Raw genomic sequence first — 20,659 nt, 5'->3', positions numbered from 1 at the left:
GCACTAAAATAGGGTGCTGAGGTCACATAGAAGCACCAGATTTTAGCTGAGGATCTAAGAGGATCTAAGCATCTATCACTGCCATATTGTCTTCTTGTAAATGTTTTGGAATCATTTTATCAGCTTCTTCTTTTATAGTAGCTGAATCAAAAGACATAAACTAATTTTCATAGGAATTACCAGAAGAATGCTGTGCTTGAGAGGCAATTTACAAAGATTTCTGATGCACACATTGCAGTTTCTTGAAACTTGCAAAATTTGCACACCAAGAATAGCAGAAAACCGATTAGTTTTTCAAGAACTCAAAAATTATTTTAAACAGAAAATGTTCTATCAGAGTAATGCCTGCCCACCCACTTTCCCCATGGTTGGTCAAATTCCTGCCTTCCTTCTTTTTCTTTTTGCTTTGGTATCTTAATTCTTTTGATATGGATCTAGGCTTCCCTTTAATCATTAAGATTTATTGCTTCAATTTTCCTTCCCTTTAACTTATTCCCCCTTTGTTATTGGACTTTGTATAAAAATAGTTTGTTGAGTTTTGTTTATAGTAATCCAGGTCCCAATTCTATCCCTTACAGTGAAACTCCCCTTAATAAAATAATACAAGGCTTTTTTTTTTTTTTTTTTTTTTAGCCTAGTTCATAAGAATGAAATTATCAACACTTATTCCAAATCTGAGAGAACTGCAGATAACTGTGGACATAGTTTTAAGTCTCTTCTTCCAGAGAGGTATATGGACTCAGTTCAAAGTCTTCACAGCTTCATCATAACCACACAGATATTTTCCCAGACCACTTCAGTCTATACTTGTCAGAGACATAATTGTAATATTTTACTCAATGGGGAAAAATGTATTTCAGTAGGGGAGGTACTGATCTGATCCCTCTAGATGAAAATGCTAAGTCAATCCCTAAGCAAATATGTGGCATACAGAGGTGTTTCATGTGAGACAAACATGTCTTTCTTCCCTACTGACTACCTAATGGAAACAATTTCATCAAACTACACTACCCTAGTCACTGGAACAACTCCTGCAGTCCAATTTAGGATCCTGTTTCCCTATAAAGCCCCATAAATCAGAAGATACTTTGGCTATCTCACATGTTCAGTTCTATTTTTCTCACATTGCTTCGTCTGTGAAGCAAAACATTCTACCCTATTCAAAGTGATGCACAATCACAAAACATGTAATTTCTAATAAACCTGCCTTTGTAAATTAAAAATCCATTGCCTGGCTAGCAATATAAAGGAAGAGAGTCACAGTGGTCCTTACAGGTGAAATTAGGTGCACACTTCGGTTTCTGCAAGTCAGAGTTTCTTCCTATGCTGCCTCCACAGTTCTCCCAAAATTTTTCCTGGTGCTTCTGACACAGCTGTTCAGCGTATATCCCTTAGCCCTATACTTTCTCTGTCAACATTCCAGATTAGGTTTCCTCAGAAGCTATTGTTGAGATACTGCCTCTATTGCTATTTTTTCCAGGACTTTTTCCTCCGATTCCCAGTTCAAACAGGCAATCTTAAGCATACCTAAAGAATGCTTCAAGTCCAGCATTCCTTTTCAATCTTCTATTAGTGTCATCATCAAAGCATTCCTAATGGAAAGAACACGATTCCCTCTGCAGCCTACTATGTAGCCAAGTGAAACAGGGTGAATGCCAGCTCATTTAATAAGTTATTCCTGTCTTGTGGGGTTGGGAGATTCAGTTCCTTTTCCCAGCTCTGCAAATGTATCTGCTCTACGAGTTTTGTTAAATCACTTTTTATTTTCACTTTCCCATCTGTAAAATAGACATTCATAAAACATAATCTCATAAAGTAGTCTGATACCAGTGGACACCAAAAACTATATAAAGATAGCCTTGATTTATTAAGTTGATTTATAGAAGCACCCTGCACATATTTCCCTTCCCTGTCTTTCTTCCTTATACTGCAAGCCCTGTATCTGGTAAAATGCTAATAAGAGAAGGGAAATAAGGTGCTTTGGGAATAATCTTGGCTCTGGTTATCACTTGCTGTCATACCAAAACAATAAATCTGTGTGTGATCTCAAACTATTTAAGTTATTAAAGGAAAGTTATTTAATCTTCCAGATGCTTCAGAGCTACAAACTGTAACATGATTATCAAGTATCGCTCGCGAGGGTTGTGAGGCAATATTAAACATTTTGACGTCATAGACTGAAGATTCAACAAATTACAAATACTGCTTTTTTAGTGTATTACCTCTTTTACAAGCATTCTTGTTGTGAAGAGGCTGATCAACAGCAGAATCATCTCTGTGACTTTATACTTCATGTAAAGACACTTTCGTTTCAGGAGAAAATTCCCAGTTCACAGCTTTATAATCTGAAACATGATAAGGGAAAAACTAATTGCTGACAGACTAGTGTTTATATTTCTAGGATGTTACTTCAGCACCTGCAATCCACAGATCATCCTTTTCCAGTTTACCCTTTCCTTCATTGGGAATGATCCTTTATTCTGTTAACCATATCAATGTCAAAATAAGGAGCTGGCTTTGTTTGACAATGTACACGTTTAGTTTTCCTCTTGGGAAAGCCTGATGTATCTCTTTTTATGCTATAGCCAAATGCCTTGGGCATGTTTTCCTAATTGAGGCTGGCTGAAACTTCTGCTTTCCTGCTGCCTGTCACAAGCTGAGTTACAAGCAATGGTGGGATTGGTTACTCAGCTCCCTACATTAATGACATATGTTGCTGAAATGCATTGGGGAACTTTTAGTAAGATCAGATTGCAGAACAACTTCAAAATCAAATGCCCCAAACCAACAATGAGGAGAGAAAGAGACAGAAAGTAGTTTTTTAACCTTGTGAACATTATAGCCATGCTTACAAATAAGACCAGAGTCTAATTCCAGTATTAGAACTTATTCTGTGTGATCTTTAAATTTAAGACATTTCTATTTCTTCATCTGACACAATCCCATGCAAAGAGCCCACAAAATAATTAAATCAAGAAATAATTCAACAAATGTGAAAAAAACACTTGCACAAAATATTGTAGGTCTGACAAGTGTGAAGAAATGGGACCAAACAACTAAGAATAAATCTTTAGAGCAGATATCGGAATGATATGGCAGTATGAGATGCCGGTAATTCCAGATGGAATTTGCTACCAAATATGGGACTGTGCATCTGGGTCCCTCAGGCTTCATACAACAACAACAACGGGAAAACCAGTAATCTGAAATACTGCAATCTTGATATACATAAGTGCTAGGGTCTAAAACCATCATAAGGACCTCTATTTCCACCCTCATAGCTATGGATGTGACATTTTCATCTGTAGGAAAAAAAATCTATGGTAAACAAAATGATGCAGTGATTTACCATGACATAACTGGTGATGTGCATCTGCTGTAACATACACGAAGTCTTCCTGGACAGAGATAAAAATTATAATGTTCTTAGGCTAACTTTCATTTTTGTTACTTCAATAATAACAACTAGATTGTTAACATAATAATAAATAGGTAGCCAAAGTAGAATATATAATATTTTCTATCCTAGGAATAGGCTGAGTTCACAGTCTACTTCTCCATGAGACATTATAAAAGGCAAATCAGAAGAAATGCTGTGAGACGGGAAGGTTAATAGTTAATGACTCAAAAACACCCCCCCAGCCATTTGCAAAAGCAGCAGGTGTTTTTGCAGATGATGCACAAAGTGATCGCCCAGGTGCAGAGGAGATGCACAAGCCAGGACCCACAAGCTGGATTTTGTGCCAAATAAGAGAAGAGGCTGATAAGCAGATCCTTCAAGGAGGGATAGTGCTTTTTACCGTGCCAATCTGTTCCCTTTCATAATCGGCTCAGGTGTGAGAACTCCCCTCTGGAAAAAGTACACTCACATGTAGACCTGAATGGATTTATCCCTCTGATGGGATAACTGGCTCAACTACGTGGATGTGAGAGACAGCTCTCATGTCCTGAGGGTGTCATAAACTAAGAGACCCCCAGAGCGCCCCGTGACCCACAGATTACAGAGCAGAGCTGCCACCTGGATCTATATTAACCAGTTGAACTTTGTGTTTCATGAGCTCTCTCCACCTCTGGTGTATCAAGATTGTGACCATCGCTTTGACTAGGGATGTTGAAATTGCAACAATCAAGTCTTGTTTGATCCATGGGTGGTGACCATGTATCTTTCTTCCCTTACACTTGTTTTTTCCTTATACATGTTTTGAAGTGTTATCTTTATATTGCTATATTACAATAGATAACAATAACAAAAACAGCTACATACCTCTGGTATACCTTTGGTTGCCTTTTCATGGCAATCAGATTGTTCTAAAAGAAACCCTACACACACAAACACACACACACAGATATATATATATATATAAACATTGATCATTCAGGGTTGTTTCACTCTAATCCACCCCAAGGGATCTACTAACAAAAACCTGGGCTATCCTTGTCTTCTGGGGCAGGTCACAACAAATTCCAAACTGTGAAAGAAGTCAAGAGATTACACTTCCATGAAAGTAAAAAGAATTGCACTCCTGAGCAAGTACAAAGAATGCCAGGCCCACAACATGTAAATTTTCAAAAAAAGAGAGTCTGGAGTACCTTTCCTTGAAAAGATATTTTAAAAATTAAATAAAAGGCTACAGAATCTCCCAGTTTTCCAAAGTGCAACATAATCATCCCCTGGGATATGAGACAATTCCACTGATCTTGCTGAATATGGCAGACCACTTACAGCTGACTGGGTATGTTCAGTGAGCTGTTAAAAACTGATGCTGAATCATTTCAGAGACAAATATAGTGGGCAATCTAACCAAACCTTGTGGACTAAATTTGTGTTTATGCCCATTGATATAATAACTGAGACATGCTTGGCACTGGACTGAAGTTACTATTTGCAATTTATGAATGCAAACCACACGTAAAATAAAAAAATTAAAATGAAGTAAGATCCATATTGTTATTTTACACCAATATCTTTGTCAATACTTCTCAAGTACTAGTTAATTCAAGTTACCTGACACACTGATGCATTGGCTGTAGTAGAAGTTGGGCAGAAGATTTGTTCTATTCACAGAACAAATTACCTAGAAACAATAATTTTTGTATAACTCGAACATTACGTGCTTGCTATGAAGCCTAAGTGTACACATTGCAAAGTTTTCACATGGAAGTGATTTCAAAAACTGTAAAAGCAAAGACTTGGAAACTAGGAAGAATAGAATGCCATTATAAATCCAGAAAAATAAACAACCCTGAATACATTGTAAGCAAAAGGAGAAATAAACATTTTCTGAATATCAGCCCATTCTAAGCCTGTTCTCTGAGGAACCACTGCATCCTGGTAGGCAGTCTCCACATTTCCAGTTCCATGTCTACCGCGGTTCTTTGCACACCAGCAAGAGAAATTGTAGTTCTGAACCAGGACATGAATCTCAGTTTCGTCAACAGGACAGGGATTGACGCGACCCTTTCTTCTTTCCCAAGTCCTTTGAATAGAATAGATAAACTGTACTGATTTTACGTAAACTAACATTTGGATTTAGCCCAAGTAATTTTATTTCATAATTTCATTTAGTAGAAAATTCTAACCTCTCATTTGTAGCAAAATCACTGTTTTGATAGCAAGGACCACTAAAGAAAATACAAGCAAACTGCATTCTGAGATTAAAAAATTACTCAGATCACTACCATGGAAACGCTCTGGACTATTTCCTTGGATAAATCATTTCTCTACTATAGTTCATAGCATCTATAGCAGCATTTAGGTGAGTTACACCCCAATTACAAACTGGAGTTTGTATAAATATATATATATATATATATTTATATATATATATATAAAAATCCTGACTGCTGCCAGATGCATGGGATGCTTTCACTACACGACTGAGGATCCCTAACTTGGACACAATCATCTCTCTTCACACAGAAATTTTCAAGAGCTCTCAGGACCCTTAGGCATCTGGTTCCCATTGCCTTGCTATGGTGGCAAGGTGCCTAACTCCCTTAGGTGGCTTAGAACAGTCAATCATCGGCAAGTTTTGTCTGGAGGACTTGATCCCTATTGTCCATTTTCTAGGAACTATTAGATCCAACTCTTTCTACAAAAAGCAAGGGAACCAATTCCAGCCCCCAAGGGTTGTAAGTTGCCAGTTAACAGAACTTCAGACTCTTTCAAATGCTGAGCATCAGCATTTCACAGAGAGAAAACCAGACACGATATTTTTTCATTGTTTCATGTCATTTTCTCCACACAGAATACAAAACTCAAATACATTTCTGAGAGAGCAATTATTCCTTGATGAACTTACCAATATATCTTTCTCAAAATACCAAAAAGCTATTGCGATACCAAGAAATATGAGGATACTTGCAACAGTAGTTTCTACTAAGAGTCCTGGTTTTGCTCTTTTCATTAGAACAAACAGAATTAATATAAATGCTATTATTTCCAGGTTTAATACTGGGCTACTGCTACTTTTTTTTTTTTTTTTTTTAAACACAATCCCCCCCCCAAAAAAAAACCAAAAACCACCAACCCTACCCCCCCTCCCCCAAAAAAAAAAACAAACCAAAAAACAGCCCAACAAAAAACCTCTTTGCTTGTCACCCTGGTTTTTCTGAGTTTTTAAAAGCCTTTTGATTGTTCATAAAATGGAGTCAGACTTTTTAGCTACTGTACAATATTAGGAGTAGTTTTCACTTTTTCTCACACATGTAACATAAACAAATCCTTTGTTTTTCATTCTCTGTCCTTTGTTTGCATATTTCTAACCTGAAAACAATTGTAACTGATGGTTAGTCCGGCCATTCAGCTAAGGGGTAAAAACTCCAGAAGCCAATCTTCAGCCAGACCCACAAATGGATAAAAAGTAAGAAATAAACAGGCTGAGGGCTCTCCACCTTGGCTCAGCCTTGAGCTGGCTCGGAGGAACAACTCTGCCCTGCGAAAATCTCTTGACTCCCTGTGATTGCTTTGCGTATCCCAGTCACATTTACTAAATCAGACATTTCTTTTTGACTTTTCCTTTAGTTCTAGGAATTCATCTTCACCCATCACCATCACTCCATCCACAGGTACAAACTGGACAAGAAATTTCTTTTGCTGGCTTTTAGTTTTATGCAAATATCCTTTGTGCTAGAATCCCATCTCTGCTGCCTTGTTTTCCAGCCCATTGTTACTCTTTTCTGCAAGGACAAGGCAACATTGTTAATTGGGAAAGCCAATAGCGACATTTCAGGACCAGCTATGAACTAGCATATGGAACTACACGTGTTACCTGTATTGTTGTGCTTTTTGGATACACACAAATCTCCAATCTTTGCCATTACACATACCCTTAAGTGCACTGGACTAGGAATCAAGTCAACCAAAATTATATGCAATTGACATGACATACACAAACCTAACTGCTATAGAAACTGCAACACCAAAACAGTTGGGGTTCTGGGCCTTTTTACTAATTGAGTATCTTTGTTTTCAGTAAAAAGTGAGAAAAAAACCTTTTTAAGAACACCATTAAGTTAAAAACTCTGGAGTTAGGAAAAAATCTTTAACTGCTAGAGGCATTTTTGAGACAGGTACACAACTTGCTATTAGGAAGTAGCTCTCAACAGAAACTGAAATTGTTTCACTGTATTATTGATCCTATAAGTGGCTGTATGAGTTTGAATGATTTGCTTTTAGAGGACATTATGAGTGTAGATAATAGAATCCAGAATTCTTTATACACATTCACATAAATAAACCAACCAACAAAAAATCCCTTACAATTTTCTTTAACAGGAAGAAAATCCTTTCAAAGCTTTGCATTAACGTTTGCTTGATTCAGACATTTATATGATTTTTTTAATGGGATGTTCTTCTTGACGTTCTTCTAGGATGGAGAAAAGTAAAATCTTTTAACCTTAATGAGATTCACATATAAGCTCCTCTTCACTTCAGGAATGATTCTTACCATCCCACTCTCCCACATTTGCTTCACAGTGAAATGGATGTTAAAATGGAAAATCAGATTCGTTTGTAAATATTAACCAATGAGCTTCTCAGCAAAGACTGAAAAAAAAGTATATATTCTGTGGTTTCCATTTCCTTGGTTTTATTGTTTTTATGTAAATTCTCCCAGGACTTTTCAGGTTATATGTCTGGAAGCCTGGAAGCCGCAGCCATTCAGCAGAGTAAAAGTTGAGAGAATAATGAGAAATGTGCTGGAAAAATTCACATAAAAGCTTTGGAGACATGAAAATGGAAACAACAGATATGTAAAAGCCTAAATGCTCAAAAAAGAATTGTCTGCCCAGCATGTCCATATATGTGTTTTAGTGCAGCTCTCTCTGAATACACAGACATCTTATTTGTAAAGACACTGTTTACAGCAGCAAAGGAGTGGTAGCTGACAATTTGAGAAGGTTTCAGGATATTAAGGCAATGAAAGTGAATAATCCAAATGACTTCTGTTATTAGAACCCAGACATACATATAAATAACTCTATACATAGTTGTCTTGCATAGAATTTTATGTATCTTTTTATGTAAATGAAAACTATAACCAAATACTACATGAAAATGTGTTTATGAGATCTCCTGGAACTCTTGTGCATGACAGCAATTTAAGTATCATGGAAATACACCGAATCTACAAGTAGGAAAGAATTTTTAGTTGTTATTCTTAAAATACTCATTTTTTTTCCTTCCAATACTCTTATACTTTGTCATTCAATACTACACCTGTGATGCTAGACTAAGCTTAGTCTGAGCATGCTCCACTTCATACAAGTGCTGAAGTATTATATATCAAAATTGCAAACCTTTAGCCACAGCCAGCCTTTATGACTCAAGTTTTACAGAATATTATTTTCAGAGCATTCTGATAAGATGATCTCTAAAATGGATAACTCTTTAGGACAGTTCTTCACAGGTACCCCAAAAAAATCTCTCTAAAGGGCATCACAAACAAAGGCAAGTGACCCAAAGCACACAGCTCAACACTTCACCATTCATCAGCTGAGCAACATTAATGCTCTTATCCCACAGCAAATATAAGTTAAAAATGCATTAACTCGAACAACCTCAGGCAAAACTAGCTGTAGCTAATACATACATAACAACTACAGCTGTTTCTTGGAGTGCATAAATGATCATTTAACAAGGCTCGTGTTGTGCAAGTGAGTTTTGAATGTCTGTATACTAACTTCACTTCTAATTGATTATTCACATAGAAAAATGGGGTGGATTTGTCACCCAGTTACACTCGTGTTTATGTCTATTGAAGAGCTATACCCTAGCTTAGCAGTTTTGCTAAGATAGTTCTGACTCATAGTATCAAAATTAGAAATAGAGCTAGACAGAAAAATCTGTCTTTTTTTAGAAAAAAACAGTTTTGGTATAGGCAGACATAGGTGAATTATAGTGAGGTTTAGGTAATCTCAGTGATATATATATAGCATTCTTTCAACATGCTGAGTTTCAATCAGTTTCAATCTAGTGCATTGCCAAAGTGATGCTTGGCCACAGACACCAGTACGTAAAATCCTAGCCTAACCTGTGATCGTGACACGCAAAGCAGTCACACGAGACGAGAGATTTTTGCAGGACAGAGACTTCTCCGATCCAGCTCAAGCTGAGTCAGGGCGGAGAGAGAGCCTCCTTGTTTATTTCTTACTTTTTATACATTTGTGGGTCTGGCTGAAGATTGGCTTCTGGGGTTTTCCACCCCTCAGCTTCAGTGGCCAGACCAACAGTCAGTTACAATTGTTTTTAGGTTAGAAATATGCAAACAAAGGACAGAGAATGAAAAACAAAGGATTTGTTTATGTTACATATGTGGGAAAAAGGTAGAAACTGCTCCTAATATTGTACAGTAGCTAAAAGGTCTGACTCCATTTTTATGAAAATCAAAAGGCTTTAAAAAACTCAGAAAAACCAGGGTAACACTAACCCACCACAAATGGGCATTGATACACTACAAGCAGCACCTAGAGGTTTCAGGGGAAATGCCCCCGATGACAGATATGCCTTTTGTACAATCTGAGGCTCATGCAAATTACTAGGTTCAACACCTTTATTATGCAATTTGATCTGTTCTCAGACCAAAAGCCCACCACAGCCTTGCTCTTTTTTGAGACACTAAGAGATTACATTGACACACAAACAAATAAATCTAAGTACCTCACCAGAAGATATGGAAGGGGTGACATGGTCTGCCAGATAGCGGCTTGACTAATAATCTCAGTTTTATACAAAGTTTGTTACAGAAATAGAAAGAAATTCTACAAGAATGGTTCACAAGTTCAGAGTTTTCACCACATGTAAGATAGTAAGTGTGCCTAACACACAATTTGAGGCAGCTAAACAAATCTCCTTACAGTTAGAAAGTGAATATTAGTGCCAGAAATATAGAAGATGATCATACATCTCTTTCTCAATGTATTAATTTTTATAATTTACAATAACACCCCCTTATCTAAGGAAAGACCATTTTGGAGTTATATGCCAATTAGAATGAGTAAACAATGTCCTAAATTTCTGTTCAGGAGAAATAGTATAACCATTTTATAGCCAACACGACTTCTGAGAGGAAGGAAAATATAACAATGAAATCCAGACTTCTGGCTACCTTGACCAATTTTGCTTCAAAACTGGTATTTCCTGCCAGGGTGAATTTTACTGGCTCCGTAACCAGAATGAAGAAACTCACTAGTTCCATAAAACTTCATATGAATCTTTTACTTGACTTCTCAGCTTAGATAAAACAGAGCAGTAATTCATATTAAATGTGAGGCTTGTGAAACTGTTTTGCAGTGCCTCACTGAAAAGTGGGCTTGTTTTCAGGGAGCTGTGAAAATGACTTCCCAGATCTTTGTCTCTAACAGGCACTTCTCTTACTTCCTCATCAACTTTCTTTGCCATGTATGTTATCAATCAAAAGCCGTAATGGAGGAACATTTACTACAGCTTAACACAACCAGAGATGAGGATGCATAATGCCCTTTCAAAGAGCATTTTGGTTTGCCCTACACTATTGTAGCTCACAGCGTTACGGTTCTGTTTCTCCTGCTGGTTCCTGCAGTAAATTCCAGCCCAACCTCATTTACTACGCCAGGTGTTGCTAGTGCCTTTCAGAAAGCCAAAGGAGTTACCTGGGCAGGTTGGCAGAGGGACACGGGGCCATGTCCCTGCAGGCTGGATGAGCGTCCGCCCTCCTCTGCCGGCCATCGCTGCAGCCCAGCTCCGCCAAAGGCACCAGGGGCTCACCAGGCGGTCACCAGGCCACTCTGCCTCCCCCAGACCGGCTCCAGTGGCCAGGATTGTGCCACGGGGCTGGCAAACTTCCAGAGGCAGACCCAGCACCTCCCACACCTTCCAGCCCCGGCAGCTGGATGCCACTGCCGCAGCCCTGGGCAGCAGGGGCACAGGGAGCGTCCGTGGAACGGCCAGGAGCCGGACCTTCCCGCTCACCTCCACGCTGAGGGAACACGGAGTGTAGCTCGCTCAGGGGGATGAGCATGGAGGGAAGGAACCTGTAACCCAGCTGCGTGGAAGCCCTTGAGGCAGCGGACATCAGCAAGCACCTGAGCACAGTCACCCCCACACACAGGCTGTGTCAAGTCATGCCTAACTTTCTTGCCGCGTAAATCTGTCCTTCAGCTAGCAGAGGTGGAAGTGGAGGAGTCACCTCTCGCCCCTGCAGAGAGGAGCTGTGACAATGGACGTTCCACCACCTTGTCTGAGGCGTCCGTGTGGGAAATCCCGGCAGCGCTGGTGCCCGGGCAGCCAGGGCAGGTGTCTGCTTTTATCCCGGCAGGCAGCCAGGGGCTTGGCACAGGTATTCCAAGAAGGTATTCCAAGTGCCCCGGGGAATCGCTAATGAGCTATTTTTAATTAACTGGTGGGGCAGAACGCTGAGCTGTGGGGAGCGATACGCAGCCTTGCTCCCTACTGAGCTCGGGCACGGCTGCCTTCCAGCGTCTGAGCTATCACGGAAACTGGGAAATGCCCCGAGGTGGGGCAGGGGGGCTTTGCTCCTGCAGAAGTGCATTTTTTTAGGGGGTGTCTGGGAACACTGTGCTACATATTGCTCTGTGCCTCTCAGCAGAGACAGACCGGCCGCGGGAGGGGATTGTCCCGCTCCGCTCTGGTGCGGCCTCACCTCCCGTCCTGTGCGCGGCTTTGGGCGACACAATACAGTAAAGAAATAAAGCTACTGTAGAGCGCCCAACGAAGATGGTGAAGGGCCTAGAGGAGAATGAAATTATTTACTTAAATAAAAAGCTTATCGTGCTCGGTTTTTACAGTTTTAACCCGGCTCAGCTTCGCGCTCCGAGCTGGGCGATGGGCCGGAAGGCGAGTGACGCCTCCTCCAGCCGCAGCTCGGGCCGCATGGAGTGACGTCCCGCTCAGCCAATGGAGCTACAAACGCCAGCCCTCCGCGGCTCGGCTCGGCCCGGCCCCCGGCACGGCCCCGCTCCAGCCCGCGGCGCCATGGAGGCCGTGCTGGGGCAGGTGGAGCAGCTGCCGGCGCTCCTGGCCGTGTCCCGCTCTGCCTTGGTGCGGGACTGGGACTCCCTCACCCTGGACAGGGCTCTAGAGTGGGCGCGGTATTTCCAGCACCTCCACGACCGGTTCCGTGCCCGGCCCCAGCTCCGGGAGGCCCTCGGGCGGCGGCTGCGCCGCTCTCAGCCGTACCCTCCGCTCGGCTTCCCCGCGCTGGGCCGCTGTCCGCAGCTCTTGGGGCTGGCGCTGCTGGAGAACCGCGCTTTGCCGCCCGCCGCCTGCCGCCGCCTGCTCCGCAGCCTTCTGCGGCCCCCCGGCACGGGGAGCGGCCCCCAGCCCCGCGGCCTCGAGCTGCTGGCCCGCCGCAAGGCCGCCGCCTGCCTGCTGGCGCTGCCCCGCCGGCCGCCGCCGCAGCCCGCCGGGCCGGAGGTGCGGCTGCAGCCAGAGGTGCGGGCGGAGGCAGAGCTGCTGCTGAGCCGGCTGCGGGAGGAGCGGCAGGAAGGCGGGGAGACCGCGGGGCAGCGGCGGTGGCTGGGCCGTGTTCTGGAGCAGCTGCCCCAGCCCCGCTCCTTCGAGGTGGTGGCGGCCGCGCTGGCTCTGCTCAAGCGGGGGCCTGGCACCGAGCGGGCCGGGGACGCGGATCGGGACAGGGACACGGATCGGGCCGGGAGCAGCCCAGACGGGTACCCGGCGAGTGCTGCAGGAGATGGATGCACAGCTGGACCCCTGCTTTCCTGGCTGCTGGGCAACCAGGAGCGATTTTCTGCCTTCTGCCTTTGCCTCCCGTGTTCCCATCTTGCCTTCCTCGCTGGTCACTATTCCCAGTTAAGCAGATCTTATTTGGACCTCCTAACCTGCTGGGGAAGCCGCTTGCACTATGACCCCTTGCAGGGACGGTGGGTTAAAAGCTGCCCTGAAGAAGCTGAAGCGTCCTGGGAAGAGTTAAAGGAGCGCTTCAGCTGCCTCTGTCAGGGATCTCCACTGCTTAAAGAACAGACCCAAGCTGCCCTGAAACTCCTGAGAACACGAGATGGAGACTTTAATGTCTGTGGCCTAAGCGTGTGGACTGACTTACTGATGGAAATTGGCTACTAATGCATGAACACAAAAGCAACCTGAAAACTTATAAAATCAGGCAAATGTGGTTAACATTATTTGATGCGAAAGGCAAGAGAACTACACCTCACTTTGTTGAAAGCCACTTGTTATTGTGACTGCTGATCACAATGATTCTGACTGCATCTGGTTCTGAAGTCTTTCGGGGAGGCCTGGTGTTTTCTTGTAATTGTGCTGTCATTTCTGGTCAACACAGAAAATGGCTTTGTTTTCAGTACTTCCTGATTTATATCTAATAAAATTTTTGCTTCAAGTATGGAGTAGTTTTCTGTTTAGAAAATATGGTAGATATTGTCATTGTAGTCATTTTTCTAAATGTTGGAGGCTGAGCAAAAGTTCAAAGGGAGGGCGGAGTTTCAACTGTGAAAACAACAAATTCGGGGTTCCTTTAGTAGTGGTTGTCTTCATTGGGCTGTCTGCTCTGGTGGCCAGGCCGATGCTTCCAGAGCTCTTGCACGTGATGTAGCCCCAAGGCCAGTGAAGAAAGTGAGAGGAAGCCAACTGGAAATCTTGAAGAGTTCTAAAATAAAAGTCTTCATTAGTTGCTGTATTAATTGATCGTATGCAGGTATTTCCTAAGAAAATGGTGGTAAAATGTAGGTTGTTCCGTGTGGTTCTCTTCCCATTTCCACAGTTTGTTACACGATTCATTGCTCTTTGAAGCAGAAAAGTGAGCGAACAGCGAACTATTATATGTGTATATTATATGTATTATATTTATAAAACTTTCTATATATATACAAAATATTATATAGTTGTATGTATAAAATATGTGATGTATATATAATATTTCCCCCCTTGTTATTTTATCTTTTATCTGTTTCTGTGAGGAAAACTTGAACAAAGTAGTTTCTACCTTTCCACCTCCGTTAAAATGAGTACTGTAATGCAGAAGTAAACTGGTATTACCAAAAGTGAGCACTGTAAAAAGAGATTAGTCAAGGAAGCTGAGGCAAATGTATGAAACTACTGCCAGAAGAGTTACTCATTAATCTTTAGTGTGCAGGACCTGTCAGCGGTTCTGTAGACCATATTCTTACAGTTTCAAGAGATCAATTGAGACATCACTTTCTTTTGTTGCAAAAGCCTTTTAGGAGGGGTTAGAAGATTCTTCACTCATGCTTATAAGCTTAAAGAAAGCAAACATAATCTTAAATTTATAAACTGCATTAAAGGTAATTAGAGCAGTAGTCTGTCTTATGACAAGAAATAGTGTATGTAACTATGGCAGATATTTCTGTATGGCAGAACAAGAGTGGTTTTGAAATGGAAGCAATAAGTACAAGGATGGAATATTTATCTGGGAAAAGAAATGAAGCTTATTTGAACTTGTGTAGAAGTAATTACAGACATAAGTCCTTATTCACCTATTCTAAAACAGAAGAGATATTTAGGGCTACCAATCTTCATATAGTAAGAAGGACACGCTACTAACGTGTCAAAAATAGCACTCTTTTCTTTGTATTCTTTGCTATGTCACATCAGTGAGACAATGGAGCTATGGAGATCTGTGGATGAACAGATCCATCTGTGGATGTGATGTATTCTAGATGTATAACTGTGGCAGTTGTCTTGCTCTGTCCTGAATGGAGTTGTTGCCCCTTCTGGAAGTTGGGGTCAGTCTTAAAAGACACCAGTGTCAGTGGACCACCTGACAGAGTCAGCATTGCTGTGGTATCAAAAAACAAACAAACAAACAAACAAACAAACAACAACAAAAAAACCCAACCAAAAAAACCACAACACACCAACCAAACAAACACCAAAAAACCCCCACCCCTGTCTGAAATCTGTCAGTGTTTAAAACTGCTTAGAAGCGTAAAGCATGAAGTTTGAATTTATGTTGTCTAGCCACAGTTCCCTGTGTTATGTAGTTTTGGCATTTGGTGTGGAAACTCTGCACTGAAGCTTGCTCTTAACGCTTTTAACAGGCGTAAGATTTTTTTGTCTGTTAGAATACTTTCTGCTATCAGAGGTTCCTGATGGATAATATACCCAAAGATACTAGCCAAAGTTATTTGCTTCTCCCCAGATATACATTAAGGCTGATTATCAAATATTGCAATAACCTTACAAATGTTATAGCATCAAACCAAACTTCAGCTATTAAAACCTACTGTTCCCAGGTACCTGCATCTCTGGGACAAACTTCAATGAGATTTAAGTCTTAGTTTTGCTTGTCAGGTTAGATATGTTTCCTAATTATACTCAGAATGTTCACTATAAATTAAGTCTCTTAACGGTTTCTAGAATAAATCAGATCCTTGTAGGGAGTTTCTTGCAGTATTTCAAGTCTTGCTTTTTGATAAGCTTTGTGTTGTAAAATTGCGTTCATGAAGACATGTGTCTTTCTTTCAAGCAATGTTTATTACACCTTTTATTAACTAAGTGCAACTCCAGAATCTTTTACTGACACAGCTAGTAATAGGCCTATCATTGACTTTGTTAAGAAAGTAAAGAAATAATTATGGGCATGGACAGGCAAGAGACAGGCCAGTACAAACCTTACATTCTGATTTCCAGTTCTGTCTTCCTTACAGAAACAGGGATAGTAAAAGGTAGTTTAACCTGAGTGAGACAAAAGCACCTGGTTATAGCAATTACACAGAAATGTTCCAGTCTCTCCCAAAGACATTATAAAGAGATGCCAGATCCCTGATTACCAAATTCCAAAATCCATATGGTATTCATTGAACAAATACACTGGTCCACATTCCCTATTATTTCAGCATGCTTGTTGAGTTCTCCAGGTAGCTGTGCAAATGATGATTTTTTTCTGGAACTCCATTTTTAATAAAAGTGTAAACAGGAAAGGAGAATGTGTGATGTCTGCAACCTCCTCCCTCTATATATTTGCAGCTCATATGTGCAAACTCTTGGCAGTCTCAACTATCCTGAGCAGCAAGGGACTGTAAATGACAGGCTAAGGCCTCTTCCACAATCACCTTCCTCTGTTTGTGTGGGTTGTGGTTTTTTTGTGGTTGGTTTTTTTTTTTCCCTCAATAAGGAGAAGCAGATCTCTGCTATTTATTAAATGGTGATTGAAGAAACTGCTATGCTTGTGTTTTAGAAGATTGGAAAGGATTTTGGAATGCATCAGGAGGCTCTTGCCCAATTAACAGCTAAGACATTTTCTTGCTATTGATGTTTGATTTTTTTCCCCAAGAAAAAACAATTTACCGCTTGTCAGACAGAACTGTAACTCCACATGCGACCTACGATGAGATGTCTGGATACAGCGTTTTGTTGCCTTTTTTCTTATTTCTCCTGTGAAGTGTCTGTGTCCTTGTACTAGGCAAAATCTAGAAGAAATCAAATTATATATTCCATTGTTTTGCAGTATGTATGCAGATACTAGAATAAAGATAAATTATGTAGAATAAATAGTTAATTTATGAAAACAATATTAGTAAATTGCATATTAGTGAATATGCAAGCCTGATTGGGACAATGCATAGGATGAATGACCCATTGCAGAGTGCTGGTAAAGCTCCTACACCATTGCCATTCAGAACACAGCAAACAGTATAGCGTGGGCACCCTGTGCTTGAGAAGCTGATTTGTTTGTTGGGCAGAATCACAGAAAAATAAATAAAATGCAAGTGGAAGGGGTGAGGAGAAAAGGTAGAAGGCTGCTCACTTTTGAAGACCTGGTGAGGAAGGGTAAATTTCCCCTTCCCCAGAACTAAATGGCTTGGCTACTGCTGGAGACAGCATTAGGTTGGTAATTTTGTGATAAAAAAGAAAAAGATCAGAAGAGTTTTGATTTGATGTTGGCTGCTCTTCTAAAGCATCCATCCTCTGTGTGCCCAAATGACCACATTAATCAGTGGTTTAACAGGCCAGAATATTAAGGTAGCAAATGAGAGATATAGTTGTGCAGGGTAGGAAACTGCTTATTTGAACATGGGCTGGTCTCACAGAGGTGAGGCCAAAGAAACAGCATCGTATCTAGATAAAGTAGATTTGAATAATCACAAGTATGGTCTGGAAAACTAGCTTTTTATCAGGTAATAATTAATATAAGTCCTTCTCAGAGGCAGTTTGCTCTCAGTATTATATCTGCCTCATGAGGAATTAAATGTTATTTTTACCAAACATATCCTTCTTTATTAATCAGTTATGCACCGTACTGAATTTCAGATTAAGAGATGCCAGCCAACCTGGGGGGAAAAAAAAAAAAAAAAAGCATGTTTGTTCTTCCCTATGTATTTCTTTTTAAAAAGTCTCAGGATAAGAAAATGACTGTAGCAATGAACTAGACCAGAGATAAACACATAGTTAAGGTGCATTCTCTTTGATCATTTTTCAAAGGTAGCCTACAAAGATGTTAAGCTGGTGAAAGTAGCTACTACTTCAATATTGAAGTCATTCACGTGCCAACACCGCTTTAATTCCTTGTGTGCCACTACCTTAGAGCTACTGATATTATTTTAACTATTTAATTATAAGCCAATGGTTTTCCATTGTGTCAGTTCTTTCACAGCTAGGTATCTGTGTCCCTAAATCTTTAGAGTGGTTGGCATTTTATTTACAGTTAGTATTTTGATTCATCTCAGACACCACAGAGGGTGGCAGCAGAGCCTCACTGCACAGATATGTTTGGACTGATCCAAGGGGAGAATCCAAGTTCAAGGGCCATTTCTAGAAGCAGAAGAGATGCAAGGAGTAAACACCCATAGTTGTGTTAGCCAGTCAGAAGTTTCCAGTTGAAAAATCCCAGTGAAAGTTTATTTTGTCCTTGCAATTCTAATTTTACCAGCTCTTTAATGTAATCTAGGATCAGGTAATAATATAAACCATATCCTCTAAGTGTCTCTATCCACAGGCCCATTTTATCAATAATATTAGGTATGCAGCTCTTAAATTCCTTTTCTATTACATGATAAATTCCATAGTTTTATGTGATCCATTTACTGTAACACTTAACTAGTACATTTTACCAGAAATCACAGCAGTATGCACTGAACAGAAAATGTAACAATCAAATTCTGAATCTTGTCTTGAACTGCACCTTCCTATTATATTTCTTCCTCTGGGAGGGATGTTCAGGATGATTGCTCAGACATGGGCTGTTCATAGCGTGTAACTCACAAACACACTAATCCTGGCGTTTGATAAAGCGCTGTTTAGATTTTAGATTTTTGGCAATTGTCATGAGTTTTAAATCCCACCACAAAGATTGTTTGAATGTTTTCCCAAGGATAATTTCCAGCAATGAAATATGTGCTGCTTTTACCTGCACATTTGTGTTGTTGTTCCTCTTATGGTGTGTTGGACTCAGAACAGGAAATCATAATTGTGGTCTTGAGTTCCTTTGCATGGCTCTTCTCTCAAAATGGAAGTTAGCAATGGAAGAAAATTATCATGTGCTTTCTAACATCCATAATAAATATTACACCTGTAAAATAAGCCAACAATCCAAGACTATATGATTCAATTGTCAGTTAAATTCCTAGATAAATACGTGGTTTTAATGATGAATAACTGGGAAAAAATTGTATTTGTTTTGCTCTCATAGGAGGAGGTAATGAATCCTCTTTAAAGACCAGTGGGCTGAAATGTGAATGCAGCCTCTCTTTCCAATACTTATAAGCAGTGGAGTCATTAATATTTTCTTATTAATGTAAATGAGCTAGGTAAGAACAATTGATTTCTTCTAGGAATTAATTGGACATGATCAATCCCTAAAACAAGTGTGACAACAAGGTCATTCATCAGCTGCTTAACCTTGCAATAGCCTAAGCTTGCCCTTTCAGCTAGGGAGAGATGCCATGCCCTGGAGAAAAGGCTTAGAAATCATTATGCTATTGACAAAAAATTGTGTCCTGTTGTCTCTTGCAGACTCATCATTCTTAATGTTGAGGTGAAAGTCGCTGACTTCAGGTGTTTCATAATTTGCCTTGTTCAAGCTTTGGTTTTAGGGCAAAAATATAAAGTATATCTAGGAAACTGTCTTGGTTTGGAAAGACAGTTGTCTGCAAGAGAAAGGTGGATCTTCCCTTGGAATGGAGAATGTAAACACCCTTTCCTCCAAATTATTATAATTTTGCAATTAGGGGCTTTCAGGCAAAGATTTGGGAATAGGAGTAACAATTCTTTACTAGGAATATTAAAAACAACAACAACAACAACAACCACCCCCCAAAAAAAACCCAACCAAAAAACAAGAAAACAAAACAAAACAAAACACAACAACAACAAAACAAAACAAAAACAACAAAAAACAACCAAAAAACAAGGAAAAAAACCCCAAAACAGAACAACAAACCAACCAACCAACCAACCAACCCAAAACAAACAAACACCACCCCCCCCCCCCCCCCCCCCTAAACTCCCAAACCCTAGCAAGGTAGCAAATAAAAATCCTGGAAAACTTTGACAGAGTCAGGGAAATGACCTGGCACCCTTGGTGGTCAGGGTGTTGGAAGCAGTCCAAATAACTCCTCCTGGAGTAACAGGTGTGGTCCTGGGGAGTAGAGATGGTCCTGTACAAAGTCCAGTGGTGACAAGATGGGTCTGGTCTTCCTCTGGGATCCAGTGAAAAAATCAGATACCTGGTGGTCTTGAGTCTCAGCTTTTATCTAGCTAGGAACAGCTGGCTCCTCCCCCACTGGGTGGAGCATCTCACAATGGGATGATGGAATGTGTCATGTCACTGGTGGGCCCTAATGGCCCATAATCAGAAAACGCCCCCCTGGAGGATTGAGGAGTGGTGAAAGAGGTAAGAAAACACTGCCCCACTTGGATTTAATGGCTGGGCCATTATTAGAAGGCATCTGCCTCCCTCCCCCGTGGAAGGGTGAGAGAAGGATAAAACATCTCCCAAAAAAAATCTTTCAACAGATGAAATAGAGTACGCTTTTTTTTTGGTTGCATAACCCAAGACAGAAACCAAGGGTCTTCTCAGCTATGGAGGGATCTTCAGGCATTGGAAGTGATATGCAAGCAAATGTCATAATTTAATTAATGTCTAGATCTTCTACACACTTTCGAGTGAGATGGTGGCATTTTTTGATTATATCAATGAAATAATATGACCCATCACTTATTTGCTTC

At 40.7% G+C, this 20,659-nt stretch overlaps 2 protein-coding genes and 1 long non-coding RNA gene across 5 annotated transcripts in view; 1 reads left to right on the top strand and 2 right to left on the bottom strand.

Moving 5' to 3' along the window:
* GAS2 (growth arrest specific 2) overlaps window positions 1-11,791 on the bottom strand; it is a 92,992-nt gene extending 81,201 nt beyond the window's left edge. The window contains exons 1-2 of one of the 2 annotated variants that reach the window (XM_040068746.2): window positions 11,450-11,791; window positions 2,223-2,345 (exon numbers count right to left, since the gene is read on the bottom strand). The gene's annotated coding sequence lies outside the window, so the exon portion shown is untranslated. Of the gene's footprint in view, window positions 1-2,222; window positions 2,346-11,130; window positions 11,260-11,449 lie in introns of those variants that run through there. The other variant, XM_040068745.2, reaches the window with a different exon arrangement.
* Window positions 11,792-12,456: 665 nt separating this feature from the next.
* FANCF (FA complementation group F) lies at window positions 12,457-13,848 on the top strand. The gene has a single exon (XM_040067653.2). The coding sequence runs from the start codon at window positions 12,473-12,475 to the stop codon at window positions 13,577-13,579; it is 1,107 nt and encodes a 368-aa protein (XP_039923587.1). The 5' UTR covers window positions 12,457-12,472; the 3' UTR covers window positions 13,580-13,848.
* Window positions 13,849-16,779: 2,931 nt separating this feature from the next.
* LOC120754278 (uncharacterized) lies at window positions 16,780-20,140 on the bottom strand. 2 transcript variants are annotated; one of them, XR_005701366.2, is made up of 3 exons: window positions 20,001-20,140; window positions 18,840-19,001; window positions 16,780-16,902 (listed from the first exon to the last, which is right to left on the bottom strand). It is a non-coding gene; the product is annotated as an uncharacterized LOC120754278 (long non-coding RNA). The 2 variants fall into 2 exon arrangements; XR_009207985.1 differs by lacking the exon at window positions 16,780-16,902 and adding an exon at window positions 18,125-18,244.
* Window positions 20,141-20,659: the final 519 nt, after the last annotated feature.

Source organism: Hirundo rustica, chromosome 6, assembly GCF_015227805.2.
Source record: "Hirundo rustica isolate bHirRus1 chromosome 6, bHirRus1.pri.v3, whole genome shotgun sequence".
Taxonomy (NCBI): Eukaryota; Metazoa; Chordata; class Aves; order Passeriformes; family Hirundinidae; genus Hirundo; species Hirundo rustica.
Note: the sequence above shows the minus strand (reverse complement) of the source record. Positions and strands in the feature narration are given on the sequence as shown.

Coding starts and splice junctions, on each gene's coding strand:
- FANCF (XM_040067653.2), top strand. CDS start 12,473: ATGGAGGCCGTGCTGGGGCAGGTGGAGCAGCTGCCGGCGCTCCTGGCC.